Raw genomic sequence first — 17,998 nt, 5'->3', positions numbered from 1 at the left:
GTCCATGATTTCTTACGCATATTCCTATTCAAATCGAGGTTCTCGAGTCGCTTTACCTCCACTGTTCTAAGTTTGTCTCAAATATACTTATATACTTGAATTCCTTGCTTACTTTTCATTATGTCTATACACGACAGATACGTTATCTTTAGTTCTCTTTTAAGTTCAGTAACCTACGGAAATAACAGCATTTTCAAGATGTTGTTGACTTTTCTGCAAACGGAACAGTTTGGTATGCATGAGTATTCCGAGAAGGTGAAATCCGATGTGCAGGAATGTACACACTAGAAATCCAAGAGTCAGAGGTATCAGGAGCACCATATGCTTTAGTTTACCGGATGACGAAACGTTTTTACGTGTGTATGGGGTTGACCAGTAACTCGTGCCAGTTTTCACTAGGCTTAAAAACTCGAACTCGATTTAATTTTTAGAAAAATTTGAATTTAGGTTCGTGTTTTGCAAATCATTAGGGTGGGATGACAAGTGAACAAGTTGAACATATACCTACCTTTTGTTTTCGCCTAAAATCGATACGTTGAAACCGGAATGGTATTATCCAGTGTAGCGTACCTCCAATAACAGTTTCCGTCTTGTCGGCTTGGTTGAAAAAGCGTGATAGGAGAAAAACCAGAAGAAAGTCCACATTCTACTGAGACATTAGAGCGGCACAATCAAAAGATGTTCTCCAGTCCTCAATGTTGCTAGTGAAGTTGCTGTTGGTGAAGGAACCTTACCAATTTGAAGAAATCACTCTAACATCTTGCTGAACCGGCAAGCGCCTTCCTCCTGAGCTCGAGCACATCCAGTCAAATAGCGTGCAGATGTTGTCTTCAAGGAGTTAATTAACAAAACTTCATGCGATTGCAAACAAATACTTAATGATCTTGAGTCTAGATCTAACAATTTGAGTTTGCTTACCGTTTGGGTGCTTTCTGTAGGGTGATGAGGCGCTTGAGGGGATAGGTCACTAATGACTTTGAGTTTTCCAGGTTCTGACGAAGGCGATATCGCCGAAACGTTAGCCGCTGTTTAATAAAGATCGATACCAATCTTGGCTACAGCTCAAGGAAATCAGTTAAAACTACTTAGTGATCGCTCAACGTTCATCGGACTGACTACTACCATATTGTTGTAAACTGTACGTTGCTAGTTTCTGGATGGAGTTGCGACATCAACAATGGAAAAATATAACAATTTTATTGCTGCACCTTGTAAAGAGAATGTGCTCTTATAAATCTAGCATAGAGATCAGATTATAGCGGTTCTTGATTTTGTGGAATTGACTTCTGATACGATTTGCTTCCTAACCAGAATGTAGAACAACAGGATGTCAACCATTAGAACATCAACCACTGAGGGGCATCGGCACTTGTCCAATATCGATGGGTGGCCGAAATCCGCCGCCGTAGGGTGGTCGAAATCCACCGCCATAGGGTGGTCGAAATCCGCCACCATAGGGTGGTCGAAACCCGCCGCCATAGTATGGTCGATAACCACCACCCCATCCAAACTGACGTTTCGGTCGAATCAAACTTAAAAGAAAAAAAAACATTTATGAAGTATTTTCAAGCAGTTCCTGTCAAATGAAGAAACATGAAATAGAACTCACAGAAGCTGCTGTTCCAGTGCTGTTGCGACCATAACTGATAGCAAAAGTACGATTATGTGGGAGAAACGCATACTAAAATTTAGGGGAATGCATAGAAAATCGGATCCGTAGAAAAAATTGAAGAAAGCTATTTAGCAGGATTTTTGCAGTGTTTCATCGTAAATAAGCACACGCAAAAACAAATTTTTCTTGAGGGACACTACCACGAATCTGACGTGGGAGTGAACCCGTAAGAAAAGCTAGAGATGGGTTTGTAGATTGCCGTCGATGAAAACGACGTAGGAACCATTTTGGTTATTACGTGGGACGTTAGAATGCTCTTCTATGAACATGTTTCGGTCCTCTTAGCAACTTTTTCATTAGGTTCACGCGAATAGGCAGTCGAGAAGAACTTACTGCAATTCGATTACTGTGCAACTGGATGCGGCGCATGAACAAGGGTGGCGCGTGCAACTGAAATTTTCCCAAAAAATGTCGTCTTACACGCCGTTTCTTACGTCGATCAAATAGAAATAACCGGAACCACTCCTGATTCCGCAATCTGCAAACCTTACTCTCGAATTTCCCGCGGATCCCTTCGCTACGAGGTATGGTGGCTTTAAATTCTTGAAATCATCTGCTTGCTACAGAAGTAAAAATTTGGAGAAATTAGTTTATTCTACAAAGCGTTCCAGTGCTGTTTTGCTGATTGCTTACCACACGGCAATAACTTTCTCTTTCACTTAACGTTCACTTAACCTAACCAAAAAATTCTAACCTATTACTACAAGACCAGAAGAGACTACCTCAAAGCGTGGATAAGGAATCATTTCTAAATTAATCGGATGAATGCTGATTAAAATGGAAGAGCTCCTATATAATAACTTTTGTATTTTTGAAGATTTAGAAAGTGGGGAAAGACCAAGAGGCGAATTTGTGATAACCAAGACCTTACAGTCTTTTATATGTCCCGAAAAGTTTGAAAAACTGCAGTTTGACGAACACGTTGCCAAGAACACGGTAATTTCACATGACTTATCATAAAATGTCCAAACATTCTCATTGTACACTGTGAATTCCGGAAAAATCAAGCGGATTCAAAATGTAACGGATGGTGAATAGGATCGCTTCCTAGACCACTTCCTGAGTAGTATGTTCTGCCGGAAATGAGACGCAATGAAAAAAAAAAAACTTGTCTTCATTCTGGACTTCATGAGTGAACGTATCGTCATTTTGATTATTGATTACTTTTGAACGTTATTTTGATATATTCTTTGGCGAATCGAACAATGACGATGACTTATGGATGCTTTTCACAGGTCTCCCAGAGAGATTCAAAACGATTCTCACGCAGAAAAAAATTTTCTCGCATTTTTCCACAATTTCAAACGTTTTTCATAGTCCAAAGCATAGGACAAACTTACCTTGTGCTAGATTTTATTGATGAAATTCGTTGCGGACGCGTGCGCCTCCAGTTGTCCCGGTCGCGGCTGCCTTCCGACACTGTTCTTCATACTGTTGGACAGTATATATGAGGTCGTCGCCTGTGCCCTTGCTGTTCACAAATGTAGCCGATACCAATCGTTTTTCGTAGTTTCAAAGGGCAAGATAGGTATCTGATATATCTGATATATATCTACATATCTGTTGACTTTTCTGCAAATGGAAGAGTTTGGTATGCATGAGCATTCCGAGAAGGTAAAATCCGATATGCAGGAATGTTCACACTAGAAATCCAAGAATCAGAGGTATCAGGAGCACCATATGGTTTAGTTTACCGGATGACGAAACGTTTTTACGTGTGTATGAGGTTGACCAGTAACTCGTGCCAGTTTTCACTAGGCTTAAAAACCCGAACTCGATTTAATTTTTAGAAAAATTTAAATTTAGGTTCGTGTTTTGCAAATCCTTGGGGTGTTGTGTCAAGTGAACAAGTTGAACATATACCTAAATTTTGTTTTTCAAATAAAATCGATGCGTTGAAGCCGGAAATGGTATTATCCAGTGTAGCGTATCTCCGATAGCAGTTTTCGTCTTGCTGACTTGGTTGAAAAGGCATGACAGAAGAAAAAACAGAAGAAAGTCCACTGAGATAGTAGAGCGGCACAATTTAAAGATGTTCTCCAGTCCTGAATGTTGCTAGTGGAGTTGCTGTCGGTGAAGCAACCTTAGCAATTTGAAGGAATCACTCTAACATCTTGCTGAACCGGCAAGCGCCTTCAGCTCCTGAGGCGTGAATTAACAAAAACTTCATGCGATTACAAACAAATACTTAATGATCGCTCAAAGTGTATCGGACTGACCACCAAATTGTTGCAAATTGCACGTTGTTAGTTTCTGGATGGAGATGCGAAATCAACAATGGAAAAATATAACAATTTTTATTGCTGCACCTTATAAAAGGAATGTGCTCCTATAAATCTAGCATAGAGATCAGATTATAGCTGTTCTTGATCTTGTGAAATTGACTTCTGATACGATTTGCTCCCTAACCAGAATGTAGAACGGCAGAATGACAACCATTACAACATCAACCACTGATGGGCATCGGCACCTGTCCAATGTCGATGGGTGGCCGAAATCCGCCGCCGTAGGGTGGTCGAAATCCGCCGCCGTAGGGTGGTCGAAATCCGCCGCCGTAGGGTGGTCGAAATCCGCCGCCGTAAGGTGGCCAAAATCCGCCGCCGTAGGGTGGTCGAAATCCGCCGCCGTAGGGTGGTCGACCCCACTGACGTTTCGCTCGAATCAACCTTAAAAGAGAAAACATTTATGGAAAATTCTGAAGCAGTTCCTGTCAAAAGAAGAAACATGAAACACTACTCACTGAGACTGCTGCTTCGGTGCTGAAAACGCTGTTTCGACCATAACTGCTAGTAAAATTACGATTATGTGTAAGAAACGCATCCTAAACGTCAAGTATATATATTAATATACACATAGAAATTCGCGAAGGTAAAAAAAAATTATGAAAGGTTATTAAATAGTGTTTTTGCAGTTTTCTGTAATAACCTATCACACAAACCCAAAACCGTATTTTTACTTTAAATTTTTGGAACCATGTGCTCGCTGCAAAAGCAAAATGTTGGAGAAATTGGTTTCTCTTACAAAGTGTTCCATTGCTGCTTGCTGATTGCATACTACATTACTACAATTCTTTCATCTTTGACTAAGCGACTAATTTTCCAAAAAAAATTCAAAGTTATCTTCATTTTTCGAGTCACATTAGTTTCTAACTGCATCGGCTGTCATTTGATTGACCTGAAATATTTGAACTTATCGCATCGAAATATATTGTAAGAGTATTTTAAGAATACGACAGACTACTCCAAAACAGCCTGAATGAGAGATTACTTTCAAATCATAGGAACGCATGCTGATTAAAATGGAGGAGCTTCGAGATAGTTATGTTGGTCAAAATGATATGAAGACGAGATTTCGATGCAGTAGCGTACTCCAGTCGTAGTTTGTATTTTTGAAGTTCTGGAAAGTGGGGAAAGACGAAGAAACGAATTTGTGATAACCAAGATCTTACAGTCTTTTATAGTCCCAAGAGGGTTTGAAAAACACCAGTTTGACGAAGACGTTGCCGAGGACGCGGCGATTTCATATGACTTTTTCATAAAAATCCCAAACGTTCCTATTGTACATTGTGAATTGTGGAAAAATCAAGCAGATTCACCAGAATTATTCATACCTAGTTCCATGAACGTCTCCGTTTTTAATGTCTCCTCGAAGTACTCAGAGACAGAAAAAGAATTTTTGGGAATAAACTTGAAAGGTAGTCTTGAACACAGTACACAGCCACATGCCACTTTCATCGCTTATACCGATGCGTTTAGTACCGATACTTTCCCAAAATGTAACCTATGGTGAACAGGATGGATGATGGTTTCTAGACCTCTCCCTGAATTGCGATTTCTGCCGGAAATAAGGCGCAACGAAAAAAAACTTGCGTTTCGTGACCGTTCAGAACGCAATGTTATTTAGATGCATTCTTCGGCGAATCGGAGAATGACGATATGGATAATTCATGGATGGTTTTTAGTAATCTTTCAGAGAGATACAAAACGAAGTGAGATTCTCACGCAGAAGACAATTTTTCTTGTGTTTGTCCACAATTTCAAATGTTTTTCATAATCTAAGGCATAGAACAAAATTGCCTCGTGCTAGATTTGATTGATGAAGTTCGTTGCACATGCGTGCGCCTCCAGTTTTCACGGCGGCCACTTTTTTCCGACTCTCTTCTTCACACTGTCGGACAGTATATATGGAATCGTCGCCTGTGCTCCAGTTCATCCTATGATTTTATTACTAACCATCATTCAGTCACACATGGAGCGCAAGGAAGAGAAGTCCACCGCCCTCACCACATTCACAGCCGAGGAGTAGGTCTTGGTCTTCTGGTTGCGCCATAATTATAGCGAAAGCATATGCGCGAACATTGTGGCCTGCTCGGAGCGTCCGCTTTTTTCTGTGCTTCCTTTGTTTATGTTGTGTTAATTTGTTTGGTCAGACTTGTCTCATACAAGCATGAAAATATCATTTTTAGTGTGGTCAAGCGCTCCTGCCACCGCCCTTCAATAATTGAGCTTCATCGCCGAGACTTTTCTTCATGCGAGAATCACCCGCGTCTTGGAGTACGTCAAATAGTCAACAAAAGATCCATTTGACGCTACAAGGACCTAGGGACCGAATATAATCGATCTGGAGTGGAAGCCCTCTACAAGCCATCTCAGAAAGAAGGATTTCGCAGGGACCCGGTGTTCTCGGTCCGCCGAATGCCACGAGAAATGGCAAGCAGACTTCTGAAGGAAAGAGTACTATCCTGGGCTAATGTGCACTTGAAAACCTGCATTTGGATCTACCAGCAGGATGGGGCCGCAACTGAATGGGGCGCATGCACAAGGGTGGCGCGTGCAACTGAAATTTTCCTAAAAAATGTCGTCTTACACGCCGTTTCTTATGTCGATTAAGTAAAGATAACCGGGAACCACTCCTAATTCCACAATCTGTAAACCTTACTCTCGATTTTCCCGCGGATTCCTTCGCTACGAGGTATGGTGGCTTTAAATTCTTGAAATTATCTGCTTGCTACAGAAATAAAAAGTTGGAAAAATTAGTTTATTCTACAGTGTTCCAGTGCTGTTTGCTGATTGCTTACCACACGGCAATAACTTTTTCTTTCACTTAATGTTCACTTAACCTAACCAAAAAATTCTAACCTATTACTACAAGACCAGAAGAGACTACCTCAAAGCGTGGATAAGGAATCATTTCAAAATTAATCGGATGAATGCTGATTAAAATGGAAGAGCTCCTATATAATAACTTTTGTATTTTTGAAGATTTAGAAAGTGGGGAAAGACCAAGAGGCGAATTTGTGATAACCAAGACCTTACAGTCTTTTATATGTCCCGAAAAGTTTGAAAAACTGCAGTTTGACGAACACGTTGCCAAGAACACGGTAATTTCACATGACTTATCATAAAATGTCCAAACATTCTCATTGTACACTGTGAATTCCGGAAAAATCAAGCGGATTCAAAATGTAACGGATGGTGAATAGGATCGCTTTCTAGACCACTCCCTGAGTTGTAAGTTCTGCCGGAAATGAGATGCAATGAAGAAAAAACTTGGGCTTCATGAGCTTTCCGATGTATCGTTATTTTGACTATTGGTTATTTTGAAAGTTATTTTGATATGTTTTGTGACAGTGTGCCTGCGAGGTTTTTAAAAGGAATATTTTTATTTGCCTGACTTTTCGGCTTTTTTTACGACGCCGTCTTCAGAGGCCTAAATAGAGGATGAATGGACACAGGCACAGAACAGAGCTATCACAAAACATAGACAGAATATGTCGAGGGTTCAAGACAAGAGAACACTCAAACTACTACGTGAAGTCATTTTGATACATTCTTCGACGAATCAGAGGATGACGATACGGATGATTTATGATTTCACTGATCTTCCAGAAAGATGCAGAACGAGTTGTGATTGTCATGCAAAAGACAAGTTTTCTCGCATTTTCCATAATTTCTAATGTTTTTCATGGTCCAAAGCATAGAACAAACTTGCCTTGTACTAGATTTGATTGATGAAGTTCGTTGCACATACGTGCCCCTCAAGTTGTCCTGGCGGCGGCTGTCTTGTTGTTCTTCATACTGTTGAGCAGCACACATCGGATCGTCGCCAGTGCAATTGCTGTTCACAAATGTAGCCGATACCGATCGTTTTTCACGGTTTCAATGGGCAAGTGGTCAAATTTTGTTGAGCAAATCTTGCAATAGAAACGAGGGCTATTGACCCACTGCGTCTGTAGAAACCTTCATTATGGCGTAAATTATACTTTAGTGGCAAAATCGAGCTTAGCTCTCTTTCACGTGAACGCATCCGTTGGTGTGCTACAATACTTTGTCTTCATTATTTCTTAAGAAACGTTGAACGACGATAGAATCGAATGTTAATGTTATTGAACACTGTCTTTGCAAGATGAATGGATCCAGGAAACATCAGATCCTGCAATCCACGGAATGAGCTGGAAATTTTGTAGGAACCCGTAGTTAATCTCTGTTGGTGGAGGTGTTTAATCAGAAGAGGATAAATCTTACCATGCTCATTGATGTCACAATATGGATTAGTGGGAGGATGTGAGAGGAACAATTCAGTTTTGCTTTTGCATGAAAAAATGAATGACTTAGATAGAGAAGAAAATATCAAAGGTTAATACGATAATGCACGTAAGAAAAGTTGTTGCATATTTTAACATCATTATTAATTATGATTACTACATTATTTCCTAATAATAGAAAAACGATGTGACTTAGTCGCCCAGCATAATAAGTCATATCGCTTTTTATTGCAATTTATATGTCTTGCTTTCAATCATAAGTTGTTGATTTGCATTAGTACGTAAACAATCCTCCGTGCTTCCACAGGCTTTCCTTCGTCAGGGATAAAGTCCCAGGTGACAAAAACAAACAACAACATCAAAGACATAATTTTTCAAATGTTTTAAGCTTGACTAATACATTTACCAAACTTTATGTGTTAGTTAAACACAATATTATCGAAGCTGGCGATCGCCTGTTCATTACATACATAGCATCTTCCCTGAGCGCATATATCCAAATATAATTTTTTCGAGAACAGCATCTAAAGCTAATCTCTTCATAGACACAATCAAGTATGTAACACAGTTCGCCACACAAATTTCCTGTTCTTATTTTCTTCAGAAATACTGACTACTAAACGGGATCAGTCTGTGTGGAAAACGAATTCGTGGGGTTATTCGCTTAAAGCGCCGACACAAGGCAACCACATTAACATACACGATACGTAAAATACCAAATAGAATCGATTGGGTCATGTAAAAATGTTAGTGGTTCTCCGCTTCAATGCTTGAGTGATATACGGTTCGGGCCCATAGGAGTAGCATATACGGTCATAACTGTTAGGTGGTGAAAGGTCAAATAGTTGAAACATGCATCACAAGAAATGAATGGAACTGAACTCCGAGTTTTCGGAGCCATTTTTTGTATACTGCGGCTGGCGCGGGAAAGCTACCGCAATACTTTGCCACTGGCAAAGTTTCCCGCGCACATGCTGAGAAAGTCGTGTTGAGAGTGGTAAAATAAACGGTGACTGAAATCATCCCAGACGTTTGGTTCTTATCACTAGAATACTTTTAAAAAGTAGCTTTTTTGAAAAGGACAACCAATGTTTCCTTTTCGGCCATTTAAAGGCAGCACCCCACGAATCTGAGGTGGTGCAGATTTCAGGTGGAGTATTCGTATACGGGATGGGAGACTACGGAGAGGGGGGTGATTCCGTCCATTTCTTCCTAATTGCCGTAAAAAACGGCCCGGAAGATACGGCTTCATTCGTTTTGGCGCACCATTTTGTACAAGAGGTTCGATTGGAGCGCGCCAGCCTCGTGCGACGCCGCATCTTCTGGGCCGTTTTTTACGGCAATTAGCAAGAAATGGACGGAATCACCTCCCTCTCCGTAGTCTCCCATCCCGTATACGAACACTCCACCTGAAATCTGCACCACCTCAGATTCGTGGGGCGATGCCTTTAACTGAAATGAAACAAGTGACGAACTCAGCTTTGGCGAAGTGTCAGTTAAAGAATCACAATCACATGATTGGTTGTTGTAATCTCTTCAAGATTTGCTAATTTTGTCATTTATCTCATTAAACTAATTTCTTACTCTGATAGTTGAAGTGTTCTAGCAAGTCACCTATTATGAATATTAAAGAAATATGCTCTTTGAAATGGAGAAATAAAAGTCGGAAGTGCTGCTGTAGTAGGAGATTTTACTGTGACTAGACTGCCGATGGTTATAAATCACTTCAGGCCAAATAGAGAAATACTCGGTGCCGTTTCTACAAGACTTATCTAGGATTTGAATAAAATATCCGGAGAAGAAAAGCACTGACCTAATACACCGCTTGGCTCCCACAAACCTGTGTATATCAATCAGAAAAACCTCTGAATCGAAGTTTCTGCGTCCGAGAGGGATTTCCTGAAGTCTGCTATCATATTCTTCATCCTTTTGGAGAAATGTGCCCTTCAAACAGGGCGAATCTTTTCGACACAAGTTCGCCGCTTAAATGTCAGTTCTTTACATAGTTCCTTATTCCTCTTCCACTCTTCTTTTTCCTTCGGATTTCTCTGGACACTTTTACGAGTATTTTTCTTCCCATTTTTGTTTCTCTTTTATTTCTTTTCTTCTACTCGCTCACATTCAACGTTTGCCTCTTTCGCAACATTGCCATTTTAAGTGTTTTTTTTTTGCCCGACTTTTATCTCTCCTGATCTCTGTGAAAATTGTTTTTTCCGCAATTGTATGATTTTGTGGGTTTTCTAAGCTGATAAAGATGATCCATAGCTGATTCGCAAACAGCGTCACGCACTGGTTTAGGGTGGATGTAGGCGTCTGATACTATTCTCCACTGTGTTGAGTGTTTCAACTCATATACTTGGGACTAGGAGTATTGTAAATAAATAAATAAACAAGTAAATATTGCAATGAATAAAGTTGGCATGAATTTTCCAGGATAGAGGTAGGAGATAGACAGATAGGATTGTTCTTGTTACAAGAGAAATGGAATAAAAATATTATTTTGTAGCAAAGCAAAGATAGAGTGAAAGAGACAAAGCTCTTAGAGAAGTTCTTTAACTTAAAACACGTTTCTCTTTCACTGATACCAATCCTTCAGTCTTTAACTCTGCAATCTTTTTCATAATTATGTATCTTGTAAATTAAATAGTAGTGATGTCAGCAATACTCTTTCTTTCGTTAAAAATCCGTCCAATGACCCGATCTGCAGTGCATTTGTATTGTTTCCTGCGGCTTTATATGAAATAATGTCAAATTTTATGTTGCATCGAGTTATAAGAACTCGTTTTCGTCATTTCGGAACAGATGTTCAATGAGAGAAAGCTGGATACATCTTGGAGAATTTCCACTTGGCCTGCATTAAGATACAGTTTGATGAAGCTAATGATGTCACAGAATTTTCTCTCTGGACTTTCAACAGTCAAAATGTAGCAGAAAGTAATTCGGATAGCTAACTTTGCTTTTTTTTTGCTTTTTTTCGTAAGCTAATTGTTCCAAACCGATTTTCTGTAGTTGGATACCCGGAGCTGTTGGTGAAGAAAGAATTCCTGCTTTTCCAATCACCTCAGATCAAATCAGAACATCCATCATTAGAGTTGTTACAATAGAAAAAATAAGTTAATTAAGAACTTTAGTAGGCGATGGTAAAGTAAGGCAGATGTCGACTCCTTCCCACTGTGCTTCTGCGTAACCTTCAACACAACGCGCTGCTAAGAGCTGCCTTGGTTTGGTGTGCACATCCAGCTTGTTCTTCTCCAACATAGGAGTTTCTATATGATCGAGTGGATTCGTCTCAACAACTGTTCTCTGTCTTACAACATCTTATCCTTCTTATAACAACATCGTATATCTCATAATCACTTGATGATCACTATCTTATAAACTCCGTAGCGTTTTGTAGATAGACATCTTATCTGCAGATAATCCATGACGTGTAAAAATTGTCGTTCATGAGTAATAGTACGTTAGAAAACTGATATTTAAGCAAATAGTATTAAAGTTGATGAGAATAGGAAAGCTAGAAGAGAAGAGGAAATGAAGAAATGAAGAAAAGTGTTCAGTAACGAAAAAAGATTGAGGCAACTGGATTCATGTCTTCTATAAAGATTCTCTTCGATTAGATGGGCGGAAAAGTAATGGAAAGTATTCGAAACAACGGAAGTGCGATATATCAGCGACAAAATTCAAGTTTTTCTATGGGATTCAATCACTTCAGCGTTTCTGTTTAAGCACTCTGTTCAACTTCAGGGTGGGCTCGAAATTTACGTCAGATGAGGCGTAATAGTAGGTCATCTAGGCAAACAGGTTCTGTATTTATATCTATAAGTGGTTCGATAACGACAAATAACGATTTTTCACTACTTTAAAGCCAGTTCTACTATATTATGATCGTTGATGCATGTCCACGATTTCTTACGCACCTATATTCCTATTCAAACCGAGAACATTCTAAACTCGCTTTGCCTTCAATGCTCTAACAAGTATGCCTCAAATATTCTTAATTCCATCTCTTTCTTAATTTTCATCATCTCTGCACAACAAATTAGTTAACCGTAGTTTATTTTTTAAGTTCAACAACCTACAGAAACAACTAGTATTTTATTGAACCTTCGTTTTCCTTCTACAAATCAACTTCCCCTCCTCGGACCAGTTGTTCCAGTTTCAAGATCTTGTGACTTTTCAACAAATGGAGGAGTTTGATAGCCGTGAGCATTCCGAGTGCTTGAAATCCGGTGTGCAGGAATCTTCACACTACAAATTTAGAATCAGAGATACCTGAAGTACTATATGCTTCAGTTTACCGGATGAAGCAACTTTTTACGTGTGTATTGGGTTGAGGAATATGTCGTACCAGCTTTCCCTTAACATCGAAATGCACGTGGGAACAAAAATGGGCGGGAAAAAGCATCTCGACTTAATTTTTAGAAAATTTAACAGATTTTTATATTGTCATGTGTACAAATTATACAATTGCCAAGGCTTTTTGTTTCTTGCCCAGAATCGATGCCTTTAAACACCCACAAGATTATTGTGGAACATGTGCATAGAGAACATCGAAGGAGTCAAAAAAAATTTAAAAAAGCAAAAACGAACGATATGTAGAAAGAAGGATGAACAGAAGCAACTTGTTGATGAACAGGATGAGGTATTAGAAAAACTTTATGAGTGATAGCTGGAAAACCTTGGATAGGAGAAGTAACAGCGAAAGTTCCTACTAATACAACTGATATTCTATTGATTACAATAACTTGCAGGGATTTTTTCTATTTTGGAAAGCAGTTGTGAGGAGATGAGTTATTCCTTAACAAACAGGAATTGCTTGTCCTGTGTATGATATGTTTTTAAATTCAAAAATTTCGTGTTTAAAAGAACATAGCCAACAGTACGCTCTCGATTGATGTATTTATCTCCGTTCATGCTCATCAACAATTTTTGCTTCTGTGATCTTATAGTCTCGAAAAATGCAAAAAAGTAGTGACGGAAATATGGTTTTTGTCCACTCGTTACTCCCTTTTAATGACTAAGGAAAACTTAGATACTTACTTAGATACTTAGATGGTCCGTCTTCACTGGACGTGCGGGCCCCAGCATCTCTTCCACTCGTTTCGTTCCCTCGCCATTGTCATCCAAGACGTTATCAAGTTTCGTGAGTGACGTTGACGAGGTCCTTGAGCCGTATCCAGCTGAGCTCTCAGCTGGTCCATCCGTGTAACGAACTCCATCTCGTTGGCGGTTTCCCTCGGGGGCGTTTATCGTCCCTTGGGATCCACTCTTGCGTTCTTTTAGTCCATCTATCGTAGATTCTTCTCATGATGTGACCGGCCCATCTACGTTTTGCTTTCGATACATATTCCGCTGGGTAACGAAGACGGGACATTCCTCTTAAGTCGGAGCTACGAAGACCGGCTAGGTGTTGTGTGCGCCGGTTAAACTTCTGGAGACATCACTCAAGGGCTCTGTGGGAAGTAATTAGCTTCCTAGACGTGGCCGCAGTGTCTGCCCACCTTTCCGCTGCGTAACAGAGCACTGGAAGGACTGTCGAGTCAAACAGATGAGCACGAAGATCTTGGTCCGTCAGTTGGTCCGTAGCTTCCCTGACGGCTGCGAATGCTGCCCATGCTGCCCTCATTCTTCTATTCAGTTCTTCCTTCAAGTCGTTTTCCATGTTCATAGAACGTCCGAGGTATACGTATAACGGAGTTTCCACGATTTGGGAGTCTTCAAGTTGTACTCCTCCGTCCTCGCAGTAGGCGTTCTTCATGAACTGTGTCTTCTTTCTGTTTATTCGTAGTCCTATTCTCTTCCCTGCTTCGTTCAATTCGTTGAGCATCGTTTCTGCTTCATTGGTACTACACGAAAAGAGAACGATGTCGTCCGCGAAACGTAGGTTCGAAAGAAATCTTCCATCAACACGTATGACCCTTTCTTCCCAGAATAGTGATTTCATTATCCATTGCAATGCAGCCGTGAACAGCTTCGGCGATATAGTATCGCCTTGTCGTACCCCCTTTCCAATGGGTATGGTGAGAGGGCGGTGGAAAAGCTGTATCCTAGTCGTGCATCGATCGTAGCAATTGGCTAATGTCCTCACATACGACGCGTCCACACCTTGATCGACCAGCGCTGACAGTATTGCATTCGTTTCTACATTGTCAAAGGCTTTCTCATAGTCGACGAAGGTTAGAACAAGGGGCGGTCTGGATGTGGTCCAAGCAGCTGAACCCCTGGCGGAATCCAGCTGGTTCTTGGGGCTGAGCTTCATCCAACGTCCTAGATCCTAGATATGCGCGTGAGGATGATCTTGGTGAATACTTTGTATAACACGCTCAGCAAGCATATCGGACGGTAGTTCCGAAGGTCCTCTCGGTCACCTTTCTTATGGATAAGAACGGTTCGCGAGGTCTTCCACTGGTCTGGGATCCTTTCTTTCTAAAGGTAGGATGTCATGTGCGCTGCTAAGATTACATAAAGCGGATGGCCACCAGCCCGGAGAAAGTCTACTGATATAAGATCAGGTCCGGGGGCTGCGCCAGGTTTCATGCTCTTGATAGCGACTCACACTTCCGAAGGGAGAATCCGTGGTGGAGCTTCGCCAGCGGAGATGTTCGGGCTTGACACAGGAGTTGATGAACAGAAAAGGTTCGAGTAGAACCTCTCCGTAATGATTTCCATCTCACGACGAGAAGACGTGCGAGTCCCGTCTTCGTTCAGCAAGGCTGCTAGCAGAATATTATATTCGCGGAGATCCCTGCGGCACTTCTTTAGACTCGTTTTTCTTTGTGCTGCTTCCAGAATCTTCTTCTGCCTGTACTTCAGAAGATCCTCCTGCAACGCTTTTCTGCAGCTAGTGCTTGCTACTAACCGCTCAATGTGCGATGCATTCGGATCAAGCCTCAAAGCCCTTCTTCTTTCCAACAATTCCTTGGTGGTCTTCGAAATTCGATCCAAGTTTGTCGTGCGCGGCTTCGAGGCACGTTCAGCACAGGCTCGTAATCCTCTGAGCAGCATCTCGCCGTCTACGTTTGGGTCCTCCTCGATGTGCTAGTCACCTTGAGACAACGAGTCCTCGAGTACACAATCGTCGTAGACGGCTTCTTTTCTCCTCCGTTGCCGATAGCAGATGTTCTTTTCCATCGTGTGGCTAAGTCGTATTTTCGCACGAAGGAGACGGTGATCAGAACCACTACAAAAGGATGGTACTACTGAGACGTCAAGTAGACACCACTTCCGGTTGGTGAGTATGTGGTCGATCTCCGCACGAGTCGCGCCATTGGGCGATTCCCATGTCCACCAACGATGATCTTTTTTCATGAAAAGAGAGTTCCCATGAAAGAGGCGAGCGGCGGACAACAACCCGGCGAGACGATTGCCATTTTCATTCCGGTCCCTTAGTGCAAATCTTCCAGTCCTGTATTCCTCTTCTGTGGCCTTTTCTAGTTTTGCGTTGAAGTCTCCGACAACGAATTTGTAGAAGGACTTCTCGTTGCGGACTACTTCCTCCAGCTCCTCGTAAAACGCGTCCAATTCGGATTCATCAGCTGCTGGTGTTGGTGAGTAGCAGTTGATGATGCTGATGGGTTTTGGTGCAGAGGGCGATCCAGAATCAAAGACTTCCTTAACAATCTGAGATCTGATCGCCTCTTACCGGTCGCCGGTCATATCGTCCGACCTCTGAGACGGCAGGGCCTAATGTGCAGGGTTCTGAGGCAGTGAATATGCTAGAGTGGCAAAAAGATTTTTCCCCAAATTTGCCAGCCCACGGCGAGCTTAGCTTTCACCACAGGTCGTCGCCCAACCTATACGGATCAGGGAACCACCTTGCGACATTTTGCCAAGACGATGGTGAATCTTAGCAGTGGTTTACTCTTAGCTAGGCTACCGTTTCCGATAAGTCGGAATGTCGGATGTGTCAAACTCCTTCTCAGGACGAACCTCTGCTGTAAATCGCAGTTCGAAGCCCGGTGTCACCTCCACGTCACTATGAGGCGGTAAACCGTTGTGGAGGCTAAGGAAAACAGGAGCCAGTAAAAAAAAAGTTAAAAATGCAGCACTGTTATTTTGTAGAGCGAGAAATTCTCTGGCAAGTGCTTCATGATATTTTGCACAATTTTCTGGATCAGAATGTTTATACATTTTTTTTTCCGATGATGCTTCGATGATGAGATGCGGCCTCGAATTACTGGTCAACTCTATAGCAGCTGCTCTCTTCATGCGTTCATTATCAAAGCATCTTGCGATTGCAAACAAACACTTGATGATCGCTCAAAGTGCTCCTGACTGACTACAACCAAATGCTTTTACCAGTTTTCAGTTTCTGGATGGAGATGCGATATCAACAACGTAAAAATATGACAATTTTTATTGTTGCACCTTATGAAGGGTATGTGCTCTCAAATACTTCTCGTAGATAAGAGATCATCTACCGTAGGGATACGGCCGGTGTCCGTAAGGTGGTCGAAATCCGCCGCCGTAGGGCGGTCGAAATCCGCCGCCATAGGGTGGTCGACCCCACTGACGTTTCGCTCGAATTAACCTTAATAGAGAGAATATTTATGGAATATTCTAAAGCAGTTCCTTTCGAATGAAGAAACATGATAAAGTACTCACTGAGACTGCTGCTTCGGTGCTGAAAACGCTGTTTCGACCATAACTGCTAGTAAAATTACGATTATGTTTAAGAAACGCATCCTAAACTTCAAGGATATATATATATATATATATATATATATATATATATATATATATATATATATATATATATATATATAGAAAATCACGAATGTAAAAAAAAATGAATGGTTATTAAATAATGCAGTGCAGTGTTCTCCAATAATTGCACAAACCCAAAGCGTATTTTTATTTTAAATTCATGAAACCATTTGCTCGTTACAAAAGCGAAATGTTGAAGAAATTGGTTTCTTCCAAAAATTGCTTCAATTCCTCTTTGCTGATTGCATACTACACAGCAATTTATTTCCTCTTTGACTTAGCGTCCCAAAAAACTCAAATTTCATTATTTGAGCCATATTAATTTCTAACTGCATCGGTTGTCGTTTGATTGACTTGAAATATTTGAAGCTATCGCATTGTAACATATTGTAAGAGTATCTTAAGACCAAAACAGACTACTCCAAAACAGTATGGATGAGAAATTACTTTCAAATCACATGGAGGCATAGCCAAAATGTGGTAAAACTATAGTATAGTAAAACTTCTGATCGTAGTTTACTACAGTCGAAGTTTGTATTTTTGAAGTTTTGGAAAGTGGGAAGACAAAGATGTGATAAGTAAGGTCTTACAGTCTTTTATAGTCCCAAGAGGGTTTGAAAAGCACCAGTTTGACGAAGACGTTCCAGAGGACGCGGTGATTTCATATGACTTCTTCTAAAAAGCCCAAACATTGTATCATCATCTTACTGTACATTGTGAATTGCGGAAAAATCAAGCGAATCCACCAGAATTATTCACACCCGGTTCCATGAATGTCAGTACATCGCCACATGCCCCTCTCATCGTTTATACCGATGCGTTTGTTACCGATACTTTCCCAAAATGTAACCGATGGTGAACAGGATGGGTTTCTAGACCTCTCCTTGGATTGTGAGTTTTGCCGGAAATAAGGCGCAATAAAAAAACTTGCGTTTCGCGACGTTTCAGAACGCAATGTTACTTAGATGCATTCCTCGGCGAATCGGAGAATGACGATACGGATTATTCATGGATGCTTTTTAGTAAACTTTCAGAGAGATACAAAACGAAGTGTGATTCTCACGCAGAAGACAATT

The 17,998-nt window shown here is 40.9% G+C and overlaps 5 protein-coding genes across 8 annotated transcripts; all 5 read right to left on the bottom strand.

Annotated features, from left to right (window-relative positions):
• Window positions 1-1,345: 1,345 nt before the first annotated feature.
• RB195_020831 (uncharacterized protein) lies at window positions 1,346-3,102 on the bottom strand (the record flags this gene model as incomplete). 2 transcript variants are annotated; one of them, XM_064189324.1, is made up of 5 exons in its annotated part: window positions 1,346-1,532; window positions 1,610-1,681; window positions 2,006-2,062; window positions 2,159-2,232; window positions 2,395-2,418. In XM_064189324.1, 5 exons carry the CDS (start codon window positions 2,416-2,418, stop codon window positions 1,346-1,348), a joined length of 414 nt encoding a protein of 137 aa, XP_064045206.1. The 2 variants fall into 2 exon arrangements, with proteins under 2 accessions (XP_064045206.1, XP_064045205.1); XM_064189325.1 differs by lacking the exons at window positions 2,159-2,232; window positions 2,395-2,418 and adding an exon at window positions 3,050-3,102.
• Window positions 3,103-4,001: 899 nt separating this feature from the next.
• On the bottom strand, window positions 4,002-4,492 carry RB195_020830 (uncharacterized protein; the record flags this gene model as incomplete). Of its 2 annotated transcripts, XM_064189323.1 has the most annotated exons (3): window positions 4,002-4,076; window positions 4,143-4,338; window positions 4,413-4,453. In XM_064189323.1, 3 exons carry the CDS (start codon window positions 4,451-4,453, stop codon window positions 4,002-4,004), a joined length of 312 nt encoding a protein of 103 aa, XP_064045204.1. The 2 variants fall into 2 exon arrangements, with proteins under 2 accessions (XP_064045204.1, XP_064045203.1); XM_064189322.1 differs by lacking the exon at window positions 4,002-4,076 and having other exon boundaries at window positions 4,119-4,338; window positions 4,413-4,492.
• A 9,164-nt stretch (window positions 4,493-13,656) lies between these two features.
• On the bottom strand, window positions 13,657-14,475 carry RB195_020829 (uncharacterized protein; the record flags this gene model as incomplete). The annotated part of the gene is made up of 1 exon (XM_064189321.1): window positions 13,657-14,475. The coding sequence occupies one exon, from the start codon at window positions 14,473-14,475 to the stop codon at window positions 13,657-13,659; it is 819 nt and encodes a 272-aa protein (XP_064045202.1).
• Window positions 14,476-14,768: 293 nt separating this feature from the next.
• RB195_020828 (uncharacterized protein) lies at window positions 14,769-15,221 on the bottom strand (the record flags this gene model as incomplete). The annotated part of the gene is made up of 1 exon (XM_064189320.1): window positions 14,769-15,221. The coding sequence occupies one exon, from the start codon at window positions 15,219-15,221 to the stop codon at window positions 14,769-14,771; it is 453 nt and encodes a 150-aa protein (XP_064045201.1).
• A 33-nt stretch (window positions 15,222-15,254) lies between these two features.
• RB195_020827 (uncharacterized protein) lies at window positions 15,255-16,900 on the bottom strand (the record flags this gene model as incomplete). 2 transcript variants are annotated; one of them, XM_064189318.1, is made up of 4 exons in its annotated part: window positions 15,255-15,827; window positions 16,146-16,324; window positions 16,637-16,746; window positions 16,821-16,900. In XM_064189318.1, the coding sequence occupies 4 exons, from the start codon at window positions 16,898-16,900 to the stop codon at window positions 15,255-15,257; spliced, it is 942 nt and encodes a 313-aa protein (XP_064045199.1). The 2 variants fall into 2 exon arrangements, with proteins under 2 accessions (XP_064045199.1, XP_064045200.1); XM_064189319.1 differs by having other exon boundaries at window positions 16,821-16,861.
• Between the last annotated feature and the right edge of the window lie 1,098 nt (window positions 16,901-17,998).

This window comes from Necator americanus, chromosome II (genome assembly GCF_031761385.1).
Source record: "Necator americanus strain Aroian chromosome II, whole genome shotgun sequence".
NCBI classification, from domain to species: domain Eukaryota; kingdom Metazoa; phylum Nematoda; class Chromadorea; order Rhabditida; family Ancylostomatidae; genus Necator; species Necator americanus.
This window is presented reverse-complemented; position numbering and strand designations above follow the sequence as displayed.